Source organism: Haliotis cracherodii, unplaced genomic scaffold (assembly GCF_022045235.1).
Source record: "Haliotis cracherodii isolate W230 unplaced genomic scaffold, xgHalCrac1.p SCAF_6, whole genome shotgun sequence".
Classification (NCBI taxonomy): domain Eukaryota; kingdom Metazoa; phylum Mollusca; class Gastropoda; order Lepetellida; family Haliotidae; genus Haliotis; species Haliotis cracherodii.
The window spans coordinates 59,501,529-59,521,271 of record NW_027266319.1 but is presented as its reverse complement, the minus strand read 5'-3'; the positions used below and the strand labels follow the sequence as shown (position 1 = coordinate 59,521,271).

Here is a 19,743-nt window from a genome sequence, read left to right as displayed (position 1 = left end):
GAATATTTGTTGAAAGGTGAAGATCCTCCATTTTGTATCCCTTGTGATGACAGAATCACGGTCAAGCATGTCTTGCTTGACTGTGTTGATTTTGCCATCACAAGGGATAAATATTTCAAATCATCATCTCTCAAGGATCTTTTTTATAATATTAATTCTCACTTAGTTATTGGGTTTTTAAAAGAGATAAAATTGTTTCACAAATTTTGATGATATATATTGTATAAAATGATGGACCTTTTAAGAATTAGTAGAACGAAATTATATCTGAGTTTGTTACTGGCCGTATCCTCAAAGGGGGTTGACGTAGTGTAAAATTATTGTCCCCCTGAGAGGATATTGTAAGTCATTCAAAGAATATTTCTGGATACTAGTGTTTTAAACGTAGTATATTTGTCTTTTTACTTGTGGCTAACTTTGCAAACAATCGCCAGTTGCTAAGGGTATGATGTAAATCCTGCTGGGGACCATGCAGGTAGCAAAGGTACTGTAAGTCTCCATGGTCCCCAGTATGGTGGTCTGCCTTCAGTTGCTGACGATCTATAGCCCGTTTTTAAATTGTGTCGTTTGTTATGATCTGCTTATTTTATTGTTCTGAAACTAGTTATACAATTAGAATCTGTGATATTTTGCTAGTTGTTATACTGTCCGTCGACGACAGGTTTTAATATATTATATAAATTCATAACTTGCTCAAGTCACGATATGGCTGAAATAGTGCCGATGTGACTTAAAACTTAACTCACTCACTCTTTTAGAAATGGCAATTGGACAGACATTCTCCTGTAGTGATTGGAAATTTGAAAATGTTTGCAATATTTGGCTAAATGTACAGTTATTTTATTTCAAAATAAAGTGTTTTTGACGTGGAGAACACCTACTGACATTGCTATCCTTACATTGCTATGTTTCATGAACATTTTCTTAAAAGTGTACAACATAACAAAGCCCTTTATTTTCATCTTGCAGCAGATTCAGGGAATAAAGCATGGTTTGGACGCAGGAAAGATATGTCACCAGGAAAGCGAAGCTTAATGGACAATAGAGGCACCAAACAACGCTCGGACAATCGGTCAAAAAGCCTATTTAAAAGTTTAGCTGGACTGAAACCTTCAACAGGGTGGGAGGGCTTTATTTACTTGTACAATCCCTCTGAACCGCTACAGTGTATTTATGGAGGTTCAGACGATTGCACAAGTAAATTTGAATCTAACCTGCCCTTGTTCATCCGTTCAGATGAATGTAGATCCAAAAAAGTTAATATGGAAACTATGTTCCAAAAAGTAATGATGGGGAATAACACCTCAGGTGTAATTGCCCCATGACCAACAAAGGGGTGTCATAAGTCTCTGGACTTTTTGCCAGGACTTTCGTCTCCAGCTTCTACTCAGAGGCAAATGCTGTCGGACATTGATATTGTGGCAGATGACAATGCCCAACTACTAAATGTAGAGACGCGAGCTTCTTGTTTTGTCAGATGATAGAAAATCCCATGTATATGTAGGTGTCAATATAACACTCAGCAGGGGCTAAAAGGGGACATTTCAAAGTGGTGGGGAGTGAAACTGTTTAATGGGTGTCCAGAAGTATTGCAATAAGAACATTGATCTGTTTTGGTCATTAAGGTCTATATTTACATTGTTTTCATGGGGGGTGGGGGGGGTGGGGGGGTGGCAGTGTGTTATTCAGCAATGAAGTGAGCAGTAGAAACTCAGGTACTTTTTACTGTAACATTTATGAAGTGTATATACCTCCATAGCAAAACTGTGTTCAGGATATCCGTGCCAAAGTTCAAGGATTGGTGAGCTCATATTCTTAATTACCATGTCGTGTTTCACCATGATGTAAATGTGTGCTGAAGAATATCTGTACGAACCAATCCGATTGCCACTACCAAGTGCCAAATGTTATAACAAATGTTAACATCGACATTTTTATTTGTCATTGTTGTATAACTAGTTTTAGATCACCATGAGAAGCGAGATACATTTCCTGTCAGAGGGGGTCAAGGAGAGGGTAGAGGCATTATTATCCCCTGCCACGAAGTGGAAGGGGGATATAGGAATGGGTGCCGTCTGGCAGTCCTTCCGTCCGTCAAATCTCGTTTCCGGAGCACATCTTGAAAACCGTACCATATTTCTTCGTCATTCTTGGCACATAGATAGGTTTAGTGGTGAACTGGTGCCTTTTGATAGTTTGGCATGTTTAAAAACAATATTTTTTTAGTTTCCATGGCAACGACTTTGATTTAGACTGAAAATGGTGGTAGTCCTCGTTTCCGGAGCAGATCTTGAAAACCGTACCATTTTACTTCACCATATTTTGCACATTGATAGGTCTAGTGGTGAACTGGTGCCTTTGGATAGTTTTGGATTTTTTTTAAAAGTTATTTTTCGAGTTTCCATGGCACATGGGGTATTCATGTTAATCTGCGGCATGGTATCTCAGTGAGCTAGCACTATAAATCGGCATAAGTCCGGACTAGTACAAGCAGCCACACAAACACACACACGTACATGCACGTCGCTATATAAGTGCAATAATCTTGGACGAGACGTTAAACCCAATTTCACCTCACCTCACCTTCTACTGACAGGACTGACTGGAAACTTGCTACACATGTGCACTGTTATGACAACACATGGATTTTTTCATGCCTCTCAGATTACCTTCAGGATGAGTTTAAATATGATCAATTGGTAAGATTGTGTCATGGCATTAATTTTGTTTGTGCTTTGTTTAGATTTTCATCTAAAACCGAAAATAACATCAAGACAGAACAATTATGGTCATGGCTATGTTTATTACAATGACTACAAAATATGTAACTCTAAAGTAGGTAACAAAAGGCATTGTTACCATAGTTTATCAGTGTACATGGTAGAGTTGTAGAAAACTCTGTACTACGCATATAGTCGCATGTCAAGTTCGTTTCTGGGGATAATTGCTTCCAAAACAAGCCTAGCCTCCCGAAACTTGCCATGTGGAATTTTCAAGAAGTACATACTACTGAGTTCAGCGCCACCTCCAGGTCTGTCTGTTCTCTGCCCTCTTTGAAAGCGTTGGTGTACATGAGGGTGTACACTTGCACCAACCTCTCCAGTGTACATGCAGTATAGATCCGTGACAAGATCCCTCCTCTTCAAGAAAGAAAATGCTCTGCACAGATTTGCAGGCACTCTCCCAATTTGTTTCCCTGGGGAAAATATATGACATAATAGTATGAACATGGTTGAGCTAGAAAAGATACATTGTATCAAGTGAAGCTTTCAAGCATATATATCATGTGGAATTATTAAAATTCATATGTCGGACCCCATACAGAAAATGTTTCGACCGGTAGTTACAGGTCTTAGTTAATAATTGATCTACTAAAATTACCACAAGTTCCCAACCTACATAAGATAAGTTATAATTAAACACCACCTTCACCCTGGATTATTCTGGCACTACCATTACTATCTACAACATATTACATACAAAATTAACTGAGGGATAGGCCTCACTTGGTATGATACATCCTCCATTTATGCCATTCATTCCAATATACAGTATATTTTATCATATTCTATACCAACTACATGACTAACAATCTTATTCTCTCATATTCACTGGTGACAAAATAAATTATAAATGATTATGAGATGAGTGATGAGTGTACTTCTCAACTGGCATGCCTGGTGTCATTTCTTCAGTTTAGTTTGGCCATGGTATGCAGTCCTGGTCATTGCTTCATGGTGATGAACTGGCATGATTTCAGGCAAATTTGGCATGTTCACTCTCATTGCATAGGGGTCATATGGATTATTTCGTTCTGGTTCAATTTCTAAGCGGATATTCGGAATGAGTCTAATGTGAAATATGTGATATGCCTTGATACTCCATTCAATCTTCACTGATCTGCTTGCCATGCTGGTACTTAGACTATTAGTAATATTATGACGGCATGCCGTCTTGCATGTTGTTTTTCTGTACGGAATGCCGTCCAAATATGTATATACACGGCTTACCGTCCAAAATGGAATATTGTACGGACGGCATGCCGTACAAAAACATAGAATTAAATTCAACATGTTCAATGAACACTCCCTGAAAATATTGTACGGCATGCCGTACACTTTTTAACTACACGGCATGCCGTCTTCAATTTTAACAACAATAAGACGGCATGCCTTACTTAGTGTAATGGACGGTTTGTTATGCATGTCCCTTACTGCCCAATAAGGCTCCTGGCTTCTGATTGGTCGGTTTGGTCACCTGACCTCTGATGACGTCACGCCACGGAGATCTTCAAAGCGACGAAAGGGAATCTGTATGGGAGTGTTCAAAGCGGGATGGTCGATACCTAGACCAATACGATCTCCCTTCTGGCCTGACCGGCGTGCGGCTCAGCAGATGGGCGCCCCACGACGATCCTTGGGTAGAACACCTCAAGTTGACCGGTCTGGTGAGACACAAGAAGCTACAGCTACACTATCTCTGCGAGGAGAATGTGAATCAGAGCAACACGAATGGTGTAGCATGTCCGGCTGCCTAGGAGGACGTTTCCCGTTTCCGTTCCCGTTTGTCTGCTGCTGTTGCTGTTGCTGTTACTGCTCTTGTTGTGGATGGTTCAGTCCGTTTCCGCTTCCTGTTTCCTGTGCCTGTTTTACAACATTCAGCAATATTCCAGCTATATGACGGCGGTCTGTAAATAATCGAGTCTGGACCAGACAATCCAGTGATTGATATCATGAGCATCGATCCACGCAATTTGGATTGATGACCTGCATCAACCAAGTCAGCGAGCCTGACCACCCGATCCCGTTTGTCGCCTTTTAGGGCAAGCATGGGTCGCTGAAATGAATATAATTGGAAACATGATTTATTTTGTATGTCATGTTGATAGTATTTGACTTTGTTCATTATTATGTATGTTTGAATGCGATGCTTTGTGGTATCTGTTGTATACCCGTGAAGATTCCTTGGTAGAATAGGTCTTCAATAACCCATGCTTGTCGTAAAAGGTAACTAACGGGATCGGGTGGTCAGGCTCGCTGACTTGGTTGATTGATGCATGTCATCAATCCCAATTGCGTGGATCGAATCTCATGATAATAATCACTCGATTTTTTTTTTTAAGACCGTCGTCATAGAGCTGGAATATTGCTGAATGTTGTTAAACAACAAACCAACCAATGTTATTGTAGCTGTTGGTTACAAGTGGTAATATGTTTCCTTTCAGTGAACCAATGCTGGTTGGTTGGTTTGTTGTTTAACGCCACACTCAGCAATATTCCAGCTATGTGACGGAGGTCTGTAAAATTATCAAGTCTGGACCAGATAATCCAGTGATTTACATCATGAACATCGATCCACGCAATCGGGATCGATGACATGCATCAACCAAGTCAGCGAGCCTGACCACCCGATCCCGTTAGCATATAAGCGGTTTTGCATGACTGTATTGGAACTCTGCATGTTGACTAATGACTATTGCTTTTGTTAAAGGCTGTATGAAATCTGTATCATAAATTTATGTTTTAAGTTTTAAATGTTTTACATTTATGTTGCACTATTGTGATGAATGAAATTGCTGATTTGCTTTAAGTAAATATCGTAAGATCTGTTGAATATGTATTAACTCAAACTTATTTTTTCAGATAAACCATCTTGACTCCATTAATGGTTGGTTGGTTTGTTGTTTAATGCCGCACTCAGCAATATGACGGAGGTCTGTAAAATAATTGAGTCTGGACCAGATAATCCAGTGATTTACATCATGAACATCGATCAACGCAATCGGGATCGATGACATGCATCAACCAAGTCAGCGAGCCTGACCACCCGATCCCGTTAGTCGCCTTTTACGACAAGTATAGTCACTTTACTCTACCTCGGAATGAATGCGCATGATGATGTTTGTCACTAACAACAGTTCGGCCTGCCAATACTGGTTGGTTTGGTTTGGTTGTTGTCTTACGCCGCACTCTGCATTATTCCAGCTTAATGACGGCGGTCTGTAAATGATCGAGTCTGGACCAGACCATCCAGTGATTTACATCATGAACATCGATCCACGCAATCGGGATCGATGACATGCATCAACCAAGTCAGCGAGCCTGACAACCAATCCTGAATGGGAAGGGGGCGGAACATGCCTCCTCAGGACTTGCCCTCTCTCGTGCCTTAAAAGGTAGCATTCATGAAGATAATTAATTAAGGTTTTTACACTGAGAAGTCATATATTTCCACATAGTACAACATCGTGTGATATTTCTGTATACTGTGACATGAAAACCAATTATTTGTATAAAAGAAGCATTTCAACTTGTGTTTTATCCAAGGCTAATAGAAAGATTCAGCATGGAAACCTTGAGATATATGTTGTGCCTGGAATTTTCTGTTATTTTTAGCTATCATGAAATCATATTTTCTCAGCTGCTTCTAAAAAACTTGGCATCACGGAGGCGGAGGATGAAAACAGAATAAAGATTTGGTAGAAGAACAGTGGAGACCGGATCCACGCAATTGGGATCGATGACATGCATCAACCAAGTCACCGAGGCTGACCACCCGATCCCGTTAGACTCAATTATTTACAGAGCGCCGTCATATAGCAGGAATATTGTTGAGTCCGATGTAAGATATGATTGATAACAATTTTCATATCAAAAATCGTTAATATTTCTCCCCATCAACGATAACGCCCTACCTTTCCACAAGCCCCTTGTAATTTTAACTGGCCACGGGCAAGAGGCTCATTGCCCCCGATGTGATTTCTTTGGGTAGAAAAGCATAGTAAAGGTCAAAAGTAGACAATTTTTGGATAACAATTTCTTCAATACTGTAAAAGCGACGTTTCGGTATATATCCTTGTATCGTTGTCAAGCAAGACTGTATTAAAGAAATTTTTAATCATAAATTGTGTCTTTTTTGTCATCAGTCAACTTCTAAGTTGGTTGGTTTGTTGTTTAACGCCGCACTCAGCAATATTCCAGCTATATGACGGCGGTCTGTAAATAAATCCAGTCTGGACCAGACAATCCAGTGATTGATATCATGAGCGTCGATCCACGCAATTGTGATCGATGACATCCATCAACCAAGTCAGCGAGCCTGACCACCCGATCCCGTTTGTCGCCTTTTACGACAAGTATAGTCACCTTTTACGGCAAGCATGGGTTGCCGAAGACCTATTCTACCCCGGAATCTTCTCGGGTCCAAAATATCTGAAACATAATAACAAAGAATATGCAAAATGTGAAATATATAATAATTCAATCTTTGACTCTTTTGTCTGGTTACAGATGTGACAGAATCTTTGCAACTCATGACAGACATGAACATGATCTCAGTATTCGGTGACCTGACAAGAAATCAAGGCGTTGCACTCGGTCCAAGAGCAGAATTTGATTCTGTGTCACAGAGAGCATACAGCAGAGATATTCCTGATGCCGATCCCACTTCACTCGCTTCTGCTACCCCAAAACATCTGTGTACCTAAGAAAAGAAGAGCTCGAGGTGGCCTCATGTTTAAAATTGTATAAAAACTGTTAAAAATCTGAGCAATTTAATTTTTCCATGCTTCATCAATTCTGCTCTAAAATAAATTGAATATTTTCACTATTTGATATATTATACGGTTCGGGGTTTTAAGGTCAGAATAGGTCTCCATCTTATATTTGCAGTTTCCACTCATCAGCATTTGCATTGCCTAGTGTCTTTTCATATTGACATGCCATCTGATGTATTTGGCTATAATATGTCAAGTTTAATAATAATTTCATAAATTATATTTTTGGACATGGCCCTAAAAGGCTTCCGTAATAAGGAAATGGTAGTTCTATTTTTGAAATTTGAAATTTCAACATTTTTTAGGGGCTGCTCATTTAATAGCTCATCGGGTCAGAGGACTAAGGTGAGCTTATGCCATACCGTGGGGTCGGTGTCCGTGGTCCGTTCGTCAACAACTTGTTCAAACGACTTCTTCTTTTGAACCATTTATAAGAAGTTAACGAAATTTGACTAGAAGCATCCCAAGGTGGTGGGGATTCAAAATTGTACTAATGGTGGGGCTGACCCCCCAAAGGAGCTGAGGGGCGGGGCCATATTGAGGTAATTTGGACTTGAAGCAAATAGCCACAAAAATACATTGTTGCAACATGTTGTTATTGTGTGTTTTAATTTAGGCCTTATACTTTCTTTTTGAAAAGATATCTGGTTTTGCTGGTATGTAGCTGACAAAATATCCAGTCTCTATACAAAATCATAGGCCTCATATTTCATGTTTGATGCAGTTTACACACATATACAATTTACAGTACATTCACTTACTCCACCACTCGGAATCAGAATAAAATCTGCAATATCAGCTTCTAATATTCAACTCCAAGATATAGCTCCTACTAAACTTTTCTCATCTCCTCCTTGGCAAATGGTGAAGCCAGAGGTAGACCTTACATTAAGAAAACTAAAGAAATCAGACACTAACGAATTTATTTACCAACAAGAATATAGTCAATTAAGAAACAATTATGACACTTATAAATCTATCTTTACAGATGGATCCAAGGATGGTGGCGCTGTTGCTAGTGCCACCGTCATTGGATCCAGAACAATATCTTCACGTTTACCTGATAACAGTTCCATATTCAGCTGCTGGCGATCTATAGCCCTTTTTTATATTGTACCGTAATTTATAGTGCTATCTTTTTTATAGTTGTATGCTAGTTTTAAATAATAAACTGTGATACTCTAGTAATTTTACTGTCCATCGATGACAGGTTTTAATTTCGTCAAAAATGTATGTATTAAAATTGTCACGTTTTTCGTCACGATATGGCTGGAATATTGCCGATGTGACGTAAAGCATTAACTCACTCACTCACTACAGTACATTGATACATGAAATGATTCAAGTTACCATTTTTTAAAATTTTCTCATAGTGCGATATAGATGACAAAAGTGTTAATGTTTCTATGTTGTATCTTTCAAATATGTAGTTTTGAGCCAAGTCATACCATACACTGATGCCCTGAAAGTACAGGTCCACAGAAGACCCTTCCCCACCAGTCCATCATGGTGTACAGTCGCTGTCCAGTATACCCAGAAGCATGGCACACCGTGCCTCACAGTATGAGGTACAAAATAACATTTTGACAGTAAATAATCACATAATGTAAATACTATGTGGAAATAATTTCTGTATTGAACTACTTTGTATGCCTATTATATTCTATATTGTAGCAAGATTGTCTTTTGATGTAAAAGTAGATCTGATACAATTTGTACACAGTAAACTGATGACATTTGTATTTAGACACCCAGTGAGGCCGAAAGTAAGCATGACATGCCTGACACAGCTGATGACTATTACCACCTACGTTTACAATCACTAAGTCACTGTACAAATTAATTTTACAAATTTATCTTAAAATATTGTTTTATTTTTTAGGTCCCTCAATGATGATATGGAAGAAAATATAAAAAAAACTTTCCATATTCATAAGAAGTCTCTGTCAAAAACAGAGTCGATTGTACGATTCTGACTAAATCATGTGCATGTGTTAATGAATTGCTATCAAATAGTGATGATACCAGGTGTTTGCGAAAGGTTAGACTATCCTGCCCAAAGGGTGTCAGAAGATATTCGTGGTGTTCAGATCCATTTTCATTGTGTGCAATTTGTGTTTATTCTCATGCAGACCTACAGGTCATAAAATATTTGTGTGTCTTGTGAGGTACAGTGCTTCAGACAATAAGAGAACTGTACTTTTGAAATAGTCAACCAGTGCACTAACATGTTGCCACAAAGCATTTAGCCAGTGCTTGTGCCATTTTCTTCAGTCTTTTTCCCCCGGCCTTCGCCCTTGCCCAAACCTCCCTCATCCAGCATCAGCCACCCTGTATAACAGAAGCTTTTAAAAAGAAACAGCAAAGGCTGATTGTTGTCAGAGATCATAAAACAAGATTTCGACGAAGAAAGTGTATTCGAGTTACCATAGAGAAAAACAGTACATACATCAGATGGAAATCGTTCAAGAACCACCTGGACAACATAAGATTGAATGACTTTCCTCTTCAACTATTTCTGCAAATCCCAAAAGTGCATCTTTTGTTTATTATGAGGTGTGGAGAGTCGCAATGAACATAACATTACTAAAATATCATACGGTTTAAACATATTTTTGTCATTCGATCTCGAGGGAAGCCTCTGGAGGCAGCAACTTATATTGCATCTTCTTCCCAAGGCAAGGGCGTGAACTGACTATAAAAGACCAGTTCCCAACCCTTGCCGAACTAGGCTGGTGTTATGTAGTTACATTTTGGCTGGACTAACGAGTCTATGCATAGTCCAATCAAAATCGCGTAACGAACTACATGGATTTCCACGTGCAGATTTCGTTCGACTGCAGAATTTGCAAAACGTGTACCACCAACGCGATCGATGTCGTGAGATATTTCGCAAATCTTTTCACGTTTTTTAATCAAGGGGCTCAAGTGATTTGATGCACTTCGCGGCGTAAGACCCGTTTTATTACAATAGTACTCATTGATTATCGATCAGATCGTTTTGACTGGGCGCCGCAATTTTCATGGACGCTAAGCAAGTGAAATGAGTGATGGAATCTGATTGGTCAATAGGAGGGACATAACACGTAACAGCCACTGGTGGCGCTACGATTGCGTCTTGACATTCCAGCCTAGTTGGGCAAGGATGGTAACTGGACTTTTGTAATCAGTTAACGCCCTTGCCTCGGGAAGATGCTTACAGTGAGGATATATGCATAATTTTTACTCCATGTTAATAATTCAATAAAAGCCAAAACAGTTTATAGTCTTCTATAATGATGACATGATGTGTTTATTTCTATTAGTATGAATACTTCTTGAAGTATTGTGGGCATGTTTCAATATAATTGATGTAATTTAATAACCTTACAAGTTACATGTTTTCATAACTGTCTCGCAATTAATAAACATTTATGGTATTGGAGATTTATTCAACATGTCAGATTTGTTTGTTTTGCACGATAGATTTCAAATGCATAATACTGAACCAAATTAAAAACTTCACAATCCTAAAATTTTAACATTTTGACCAGTTATCATTGTGGGCCCTTATTGTGTATTTAACCAGTAATGGCCACGTATTGTCTTCAGAAAACACCCGTTTTTGTGCAGGTGAATCGATCAAAATCATGTGCACAGCACTATAGTGGCAAAAGTGGTTTTTCACGTGCAACTGGTCACGTGGCCATAATACCGCACGTGTTTTCAGCCATACTTGTCAGCAGTCATTAACAAAAAAAGAAAACAAAGTCTTTACGGCCATTTGTCATGCCACGCCTTTCAAATGTGTAACGTGAACGTGCCATCGGCATGTTGCAGACGGGAACGTCCGTAGCTGAAGTCGCAAGGACGATGGGTTGTAGTCGACGGACTGTTTATGATTTACAGACGCGTCTACAGCAAACGGGTACCACCGCTGTTCGCCCTCAGCCAGGTCGACCACGTGTGACGTCACATGCAGATGATCGTCAGATTGTCTATGTCACCTCCTTAATCGATTTTTGTCGGCTACATCAACCAGAAATGAACTGTTTAGGGGTAGACTGAGTGCGCAAACTGTTCAAAAACTGTCTAAGAACTGCTCACCTTCAAGCACGACGGCCATACTGCGGGCCGATTCTGACTCTAATTTTACACAGACGTCAACGTCAATTGAGGGCACAGCGACACTTACGATGGACTCAGAGGAATTGGAATCAAGTCGTCTTCAGTGATGAATCCCGATTTAATCTGCGATTTGCTGATGGAGGGCGAGGGTGTGGAGGCGCCATCATGAACGTTACGCCCAGTGTTGTGTACAGGAAGTTGACAGATTTCGAGGCGGAAGCGTCATGGTGTGGGGTGCTTTCTGTGGCAATGCACGTTCCAGGCTTGTCATCCGTGGCAACCTCAACGCTGCTGTTTACCGCGACCAGGTACTGGCACCAGAACTTCTGCCTTTTATGGCAGCACATGGACCCGGTTTGATCTTCCAACACGACAATGCCAGACCACACACAGCCATTATGACATGGAATTTCCTTCAGAATGCGGGAGTCAACGTCATTGACTGGCCGTCAAGGTCTCCCGACCTCAATCCAATCGAACACGTCTGGGATGCTGCTCTTGGCAGAAGTCTGCGCACTCCTCAGAACCAACCACCGAATTTGCAAGATCTTGGCACCATTTTAGCAACAATGGCGTCGTCTTCCCAACATGTGTTCATAAGCATCACAAGGTCCATGCGGAGGCGTTGTGTGGCAGTTGTCAACGCACATGGTGGCCATACACGCTACTGAACTTGTGTGCCTCGTGCTTGGGACTTTGATTTAAACTGTTGATGTTATTACCGAATACCGTAGGTGCTTGGAACTAATTATGGTTACCACCGTTAATGAAATCCTTCTTTGGACATTAATGATTAAAAATTACCTTCTCTGATACATTTGACCGTTGTATATCATACATGGGATTACTTATAAAAATGTTTAGTTTTTAATTTGACTCAGTATAAAATAAATTGATGAAAGTGTAGTGGCCATAAAATGTCAGGGTCCCGTGATGGGATTCGAACCACGGACCTACTTACCAAGGTCGGACGCCTTGTCCACATGACCAAATAGGTTAACCCCGTCAGCAAGCTGACAAAGTAAGAATGTTATATGTGGGACGATTCCAGGCCCTGCTACATACTCCCCCGTCAACATAAGGCACGCCCCGGGCCGCATAGTAGGCTACTGAGGCTTATGTTGATAATATGAACGTGCTTACCCCCACGTTGGGCGCCAATGTAGCGGGCATACAATTTCCGAGTCCAGTGATGGGATTCGAACCACTGACGAGGTTTCGTTTCCGGAGCATTACACAGAAACCGTTCAATATTTTTTCATGAAACTTTGCAGGTTTGTCAGGTACATGCTGAACTGGCGCCTTTTGCTATTTAGAAATTTATATTTTTTACGTTTCCATGGCAGCAAGATGGTTCCAAACTTCTTTTTTTACAATTTCCATGACAAGTTCCACCTCGGTTAAAAAATGTTATGGTTTGTTTAGATTTAATTATGTCATATATTCTGCAACAGGGGCGGGGGATATAGCCACCTCAGTGGCAAACTCATGTTTATTTTCAAGTTTAAATTAAAGTTTCTTAAATTGTATATATATACATATATATATATTGACAGTAAATGAGCTTTTGTAAACATTTTACATATACCTTGTCCACTCAATTTAACCCACTGTTTTAATAATCAATTAATATATATTAAACCTTTCATATTTGTTTTAGTTTGTAAAAATATTTTGGAAAAATATGGCCTTATAATGGATGATAAATAGTTTCCCTGCCAAGTGGCAATGCATTTTCTATGAATGGTTGTCAGAACAAACCTAAAACCAATTATCTGTTAAATAGATATAGGCCTACTGCAGTAACTGATCTCAAACACTTAAACACATCAATGGAGTGATCTATCGTTTCACTTTCAAATGGGGACGGTTTTGCTCGGCTGGTGCTGGTGTGACATACGGAATACAGTTACTTATCCATAAAATGTGACAGTAATTTTGCATTCGGATGGGGTAAAATCAAACATAATCTATTTTTCTACCTTTCGACTCTGCAACCGACGTTTGAAACACACTGGGGCGTACCCCATTTTCGTGTTACTCAAAGCATATGCTCTCGTTATCAACTGGTAATATGTAATCTTGTTGAGATAACGTTTGGCGACAGATCGTATTTGTTTCTTGATATTGCCAACTAGCACTGATCTGTAGCCTGTAGGTGATGGGAATAGTTATACCTAATACAGACAAACTCAGATTGACGACAATGCCGATACCGGCGATAGGGTCGTAACAGGGTGGGACAGGATGAATAGGCCAGCTGACGAAGCATGCGGGTCACCAGGCGTGACAAAAAAATTCTTAGAATATAACGTTTCCGCTTCTGAAGTTTGTTTGTTTGTTGTTTGACGCCATTCTTAGCAATAATCCAGCTATGTGCCGGCGGTCTGTAAATAATCGTCTCTGGACCAGACAATCCAGTGAGTGACATCATGAGCATCGAACCAGGCAAATGGGATCGATGACATACATCAACCAAGCCGGAGAGCCTGATCACCCGATCCCGTTAGTCGCCTATTACGACAAGCATAGACGCTTTTTTAAGGCATGCATGGGTTGCTGGAGATCTATTCTACCCCGGATCTTCACAGGTCATCCGCTTCTGAAAATGTAATTGTCATGTACTAGTACCCTGATGGTAGTCTTCACTTACACCAGAACGCAACACAAGCACATTTATTAGAACACAACTTCATTCACGTCTGGTACATCGGACCGCCACTGCACAACTACCCACACTCGTGCGTTAACCATGATGTCATATCTATGACATCATCATATATTGGCGGGAATATAGCGCATACAAGATAGCGTTAATGATTAGCATGTTAATATACTACAGTAATAATGAGCACATAGGTTGGTTTGTTGTTTAACGCCGCACTCAGCAATATTCCAGCTATACGACGGAGGTCTGTAAATAAACGAGTCTGGACCAGACAATCAAGTGACGGGGTCCATGCAGGAAGCAAAGGTACTGTAAGTCACCATGGTCCCTGGTATGGTGATCACCCTTCAGTGACTGACGATCTCTAGCCCATTTTTATATTGTTGTTAACTGATACTTTCTGCTTTTAGATATTCTCAACTACTTTTAAATCGCATCTGTGATATTCTAGATATTGTAATGTCCAACGTTGACAGCTTTTTATTTAGTCTTAATGAATGTTTTATTAATGTACTTCTCGTCAGGACATGGCTGAAATACTGCCGATGTGACGTTAATTCTTAACTCAGTCACTCCCCTTGCACGGGATTAAGAGAACATATTCGAATTATAATCCGGAAGATGTGAAACGAAGAGATTCGGAGAGAAAAGCTTCGCCACAATGAAAAATTAACTTTTCAGCTGAAAACAGAGACGATATTGATTTCATTTATGAACAAGCGAAGAAAATCAAAACTTGTCTTCGAGAAGGGAACACTTACCTGATGACAAACATACAACTTCTCGATAATACTTTCTCATATTGTATTGAGAAAAATATCGATCCAGTCCGTGCAAACGTTTTAACAGATGATGCAAACGATGTGAATATAATTGACGAATCTTTTACTCGTGATTCTTCATTCTGTAAGTGTGAAAATACGGATTTTAGTGCCTTTGAAAACGCTCTTGAAAAGCTCTGTGATCGACTTTATTCATGATCGACAGTTTGTCATGATCGTGTCCTGCTCAGAAATTGGACATGAAAATGATTGGGCATGTTGCCTATGTTACTTTCGGATGTGAAAATGATCATGTGATAATATGGCCCAGTTCACCCTATCTTGGTGACAAATATTTGGTTATCTATCGCATGTGTCATGGATACTTTATGTCTGGAATGATACCCAATCATCAGTCCGACAGATTTGCGAAAGCAGCTGATATTGGAACTTGGTTCAGCTTACATATCTGACAAGTTTTCAAACTCTAAAGAAGTCGTTTGGGATTTAAGTCGTGAATCATGCGAGGATGCACAATTGTGACCTACCCGAATATGGATATTTTTCGGGTTTGGTTTGTTATTTTACACCCCACTCAGCAATAACACAGCTACATGACGGCGGTCTGTAAATAAACGAGTCTGGACCAGACAATCCAGTGCTTTACATCATGAACATAAATCCACGAAATTGGTTCTTGTTGGTTTGTTGTTTAACGCCACACTCAGCAATTTTCCAGCTAAATGACGGCGGTCTGGACCAGACAATCTAGTGATTGATATCATGAGGAACGATCCACGCAGTTGGTTGGGTGTTTAACGCCGCACTCAGCAATATTCCAGTTATATATGACAGCTGTCTGTAAGTAATCGACTCTGGATCAGACAATCCAGTGCTTTTTACATCATGAGCATCGATCCACGCAATTGGTTGGATGGTTGTTTAACGCCGCACTCAGCAGTATTCCAGCTATATGACGGCGGTTTGGACCAGACAATCTAGTGATTACTATCATGAGCATTGGGACCGATGACATATATGTACCAAGTCAGCCCACTTAGGGTTGGCTGATCCCGTTAGTCGCATTTAACGACATGCATAGTCACCTTTTACGGCAAGTATGGGTTGCTGAAGACCTATTCTACTCCGGAATCTTCACGGGTCTCCAAGAAATTGGGATCGGGGGGGGTGATGGCTGGGGACCGATGACATGCATGAACCAAGTCTGCAAGCCTGACCACCCGATCCCGTTAGTCGCCTTTTACGGCAAGCATGGGTTGACGAAGACCTATTCTACCCCGGATCTTCACGGGTCCTACACACCAGTAGATATCATTGTCCTGGATTTACCAACATCTATTGAGAACGTGTTTTTGTTTGGTAATTAATTCTGTGAAAAGGCACCATGGTATTATGGAAGGTTAAAGTGTAAGCTGTATTTAACATCTCTTCCTAAACATCATTGTTAACTTAATCGGACCGGGTATGGATTGTGTGACGACCACTGGATTTGCCATGATCCAAACTTGAATATGTTCAGACCGCCGTGGTATACACATGTAGCGGGACTGTTGTTGAAAAAAGCTTGAAGAAACCTTCACTCAATCCATCCGTAAATAGTCTGTAAATACTCAGCAATATTTAAGTTTTATTTCGATTTGGTTGGTCGGTTTGTTGTTAAACGCCACACTCTGCAATATTCCAGCTACATGACGGCGGTCTGCAAATCATCGAGTATGGACTAGACAATCCAGTGATTGACAGCATGAGCATTGATCCACAGCATGAGCATTGATCCACGCAATAGCGAGTGCTGCGTTGTCCTGGAATGCTGCAATCGAGGTGGTTTGTCGTTTCCGAGAGAACCCATGCTGCTGAAACGATGGTTGCTTGCTATTCGGAGGAACGACGAATCAAACCAAGGCAAAATGTGGAAACCGTCACCTCAGTGTTGTGTGTCATTCCCACTTCAGACCGTCTGATTTCATTGCTGTAACTAGTTATGGTAAGATATTTGGGTAACTTGTTATGTTTATATTCGTTGGCAGATTTAATTAACGTGCATGCCAATTATATTTGTTATATTTCCTTGCATTGAAATTACGAAGAGGGTTTTACGTGACTCAGGAATGTGTATATAGTATGCAGAAATGTGAAGAATGGACGCAGACAAAATAGAATATGTTCCGTCCCGCGGGACACACTTATTTTCACAGATAGTTTGATTTTGTCATTGAGTTAAATTGAGTAAAGATTCTTAAAACTTCGAAGTGTGTGATTTTTTTCACAATAATTTTAGTTCCCTCCTGTCAGAGTAGGCGAGTAAATTTGAGTATTGGCTAATTCTAATGTAATCACGTTTGTGTGTGTTTGCATGTAAACCTTCGATTATATTTCATTGTTTTTTCAAAACCAAGATAGAAATAATGTGTCATTCTTGCCTTACTATAGTAGCAATTTTTTTGCCAATCAGTGATCATGGTGATGTTAAGGTTTGACCCTCATATATTTCATGCAAGGGCCTTTGAAATCGATTACTGGAGGTCTAGTGCATACCCAGTTAATTAAGGTAAAACCCTGTTAACCACCATACCCGTGAAGATCCGGGGTAGAATAGGTCTTCAGCAACCCATGCTTGCCATAAAAGGCGACTAAGCTTGTCGTAAAAGGCGACTAACGGGATCGGGTGGTCAGGCTCGCTGACTTGGTTGATGTATGTCATCGATCCCAATTGCGTGGATCGATGCTCATGATATTAGTCACTGGATTGTCTGGTTGGTCCTGACTCGATTATTTACAGATCGCCGTCATATAGCTGGAATATTGCTGAGTGCGGCGTTAAACAACAAACAAACAAACCAACCAACCTGTTAACCCCTATTATAATCCTGTTTATGAAGTAGATGTTTGACCATAACCCTTCTTAGTTTTCTTCTTTAATTTGTTGAATGGATGATTACCAGGAATGTCAACACATATTTGACGTTTTTGCCTTTAATGCATCATGTTACAATTTCCTGCAGGTGCTTGTTTTCCACAGAGATGAATCAGCCAACGCACTTGAGGCCGATGGAGGTTTAGGGAAATCCCGCATTGAAAGACGTGAGAGCAAAACGAGGACATTTAAAGAAATGGATACTGATTGTGATATTAAATGTGATATCAGTGAGGTAGCTGGGGAGGAAATAATTGACAATGTTGAGTTTGATGACATGAATACCGACCTAAATATTTGTTCTGCAGATAGTGCAGAGGTTCAATATGAAAGTACATCAGCTCAGACAGACAAATTTCCAATGCTTTCAATACAAAGTATTATGTTTAATGCTGCAGCAATTTTGTTTTATACAGGACTGTCAAACTATACAGACTTCACCTTTTCACTTACAAGTTTGGGTCCGTATGCATATCACCTAAATTATTTGTACAGCAAAGTTGACAGTATGACTATCAGTGTGGACGCCCCAAAACGCCCCATAGCTCAGCAGTCTACCTACTCAACGTATAAAAATGGAAATACTATCAAAATAGTTGTTGGATCCACATCAGGTGGTCTTGTGTCATATGTGTCTCCTGCGTATGGTGGTTCCACAAGTGATCGTCAAATAGTAGAGCGTAGTGGTTTGACAGTGATGTGCGACCCAGGAGATAGTATTATGGCCGTTAAAGGTTTCAACGTACAAGATATTTTTGCACCAAAAGATGTTACCATTAATATGCCAACATTCTTCTCAAAGAAAAACCGTATGTCTGGCAAGAATGTTATGCCTGATAGGAAAATATCAAGCAAAAGAGTTCACATTGAACGTATTGTTGGTCTGGCAAAAACATTCAAAATACTTACTGAACCGCTTAACAGTTCAGAAACCAAATTAGCCACAGAAATAACCACGGTTTGCTTCATGCTTTGTTCTTTCAAAAAGTGCATTGTTCCCTCTACTTGCTAATCATATTGGTTAGCAAATCATTAAAAATATCTTTCATTCCAGTCGGACGTTAGTCAGACGTATAGAGTATGGAGATTTGTTTCTAATTTCTGTTATTTGCGTTTGCTACTTGAATAAAGATAATTGTTGCTAAATATTCATGAGGATAAAGTTAAATGTAACATGTTATCGATTATGTATCATGTTGAGACTAGAATGGGAAACTGTGGTCAAAAAGCAAGTTTGAAGCAAATTTACCATTTGTGCAGCCACAAACAATCATACTCTTTTGTCAAGGTACAAACATAAATGTGTTAGTACCAGAGCTTATGATAATATAATGCTGAACTTCCTGTTCAGTGTGGTGTTAAACCCATCTCACTCACTGAATTTGCTTTAAATTTATGACATCAGTAACATGAATTTAAGAATGTTGACAGTGTTTAGTGCGTACTGTTACAAAGTGGGAGAGACACATTTCTTGTCCGAGCATAATTCGGAAACTGTTTCATATGTTATTATGAAACTTTGCACATGTATCAAACACAAGTTGAACTGGTGCCCTTTCCTGTTTTCCATGGCAGCAATTTGGATTAAACCCAAATACTGGTTGCTTTTATTTCACGAACTTAAAATCTGAATAAGTTGAAGTGTATATTTCTGGATCATATATCCATTATTTTTCAATGAATACATGTTTACTGAGAAACATATTGCAATTTATTG

At 39.8% G+C, this 19,743-nt stretch overlaps 1 protein-coding gene across 1 annotated transcript in view; it reads left to right on the top strand.

The window, feature by feature from the left end:
* The window catches only part of LOC139446548 (uncharacterized), a 58,198-nt gene extending 39,160 nt beyond the window's left edge, over positions 1-19,038 (top strand). Inside the window, exons 4-5 of the mRNA XM_071227848.1 lie at positions 18,115-18,193; positions 18,443-19,038. Of these exons, the coding sequence (XP_071083949.1) occupies positions 18,115-18,193; positions 18,443-19,038 (675 nt within the window). The remainder of the gene's footprint in view (positions 1-18,114; positions 18,194-18,442) is intronic.
* Positions 19,039-19,743: the final 705 nt, after the last annotated feature.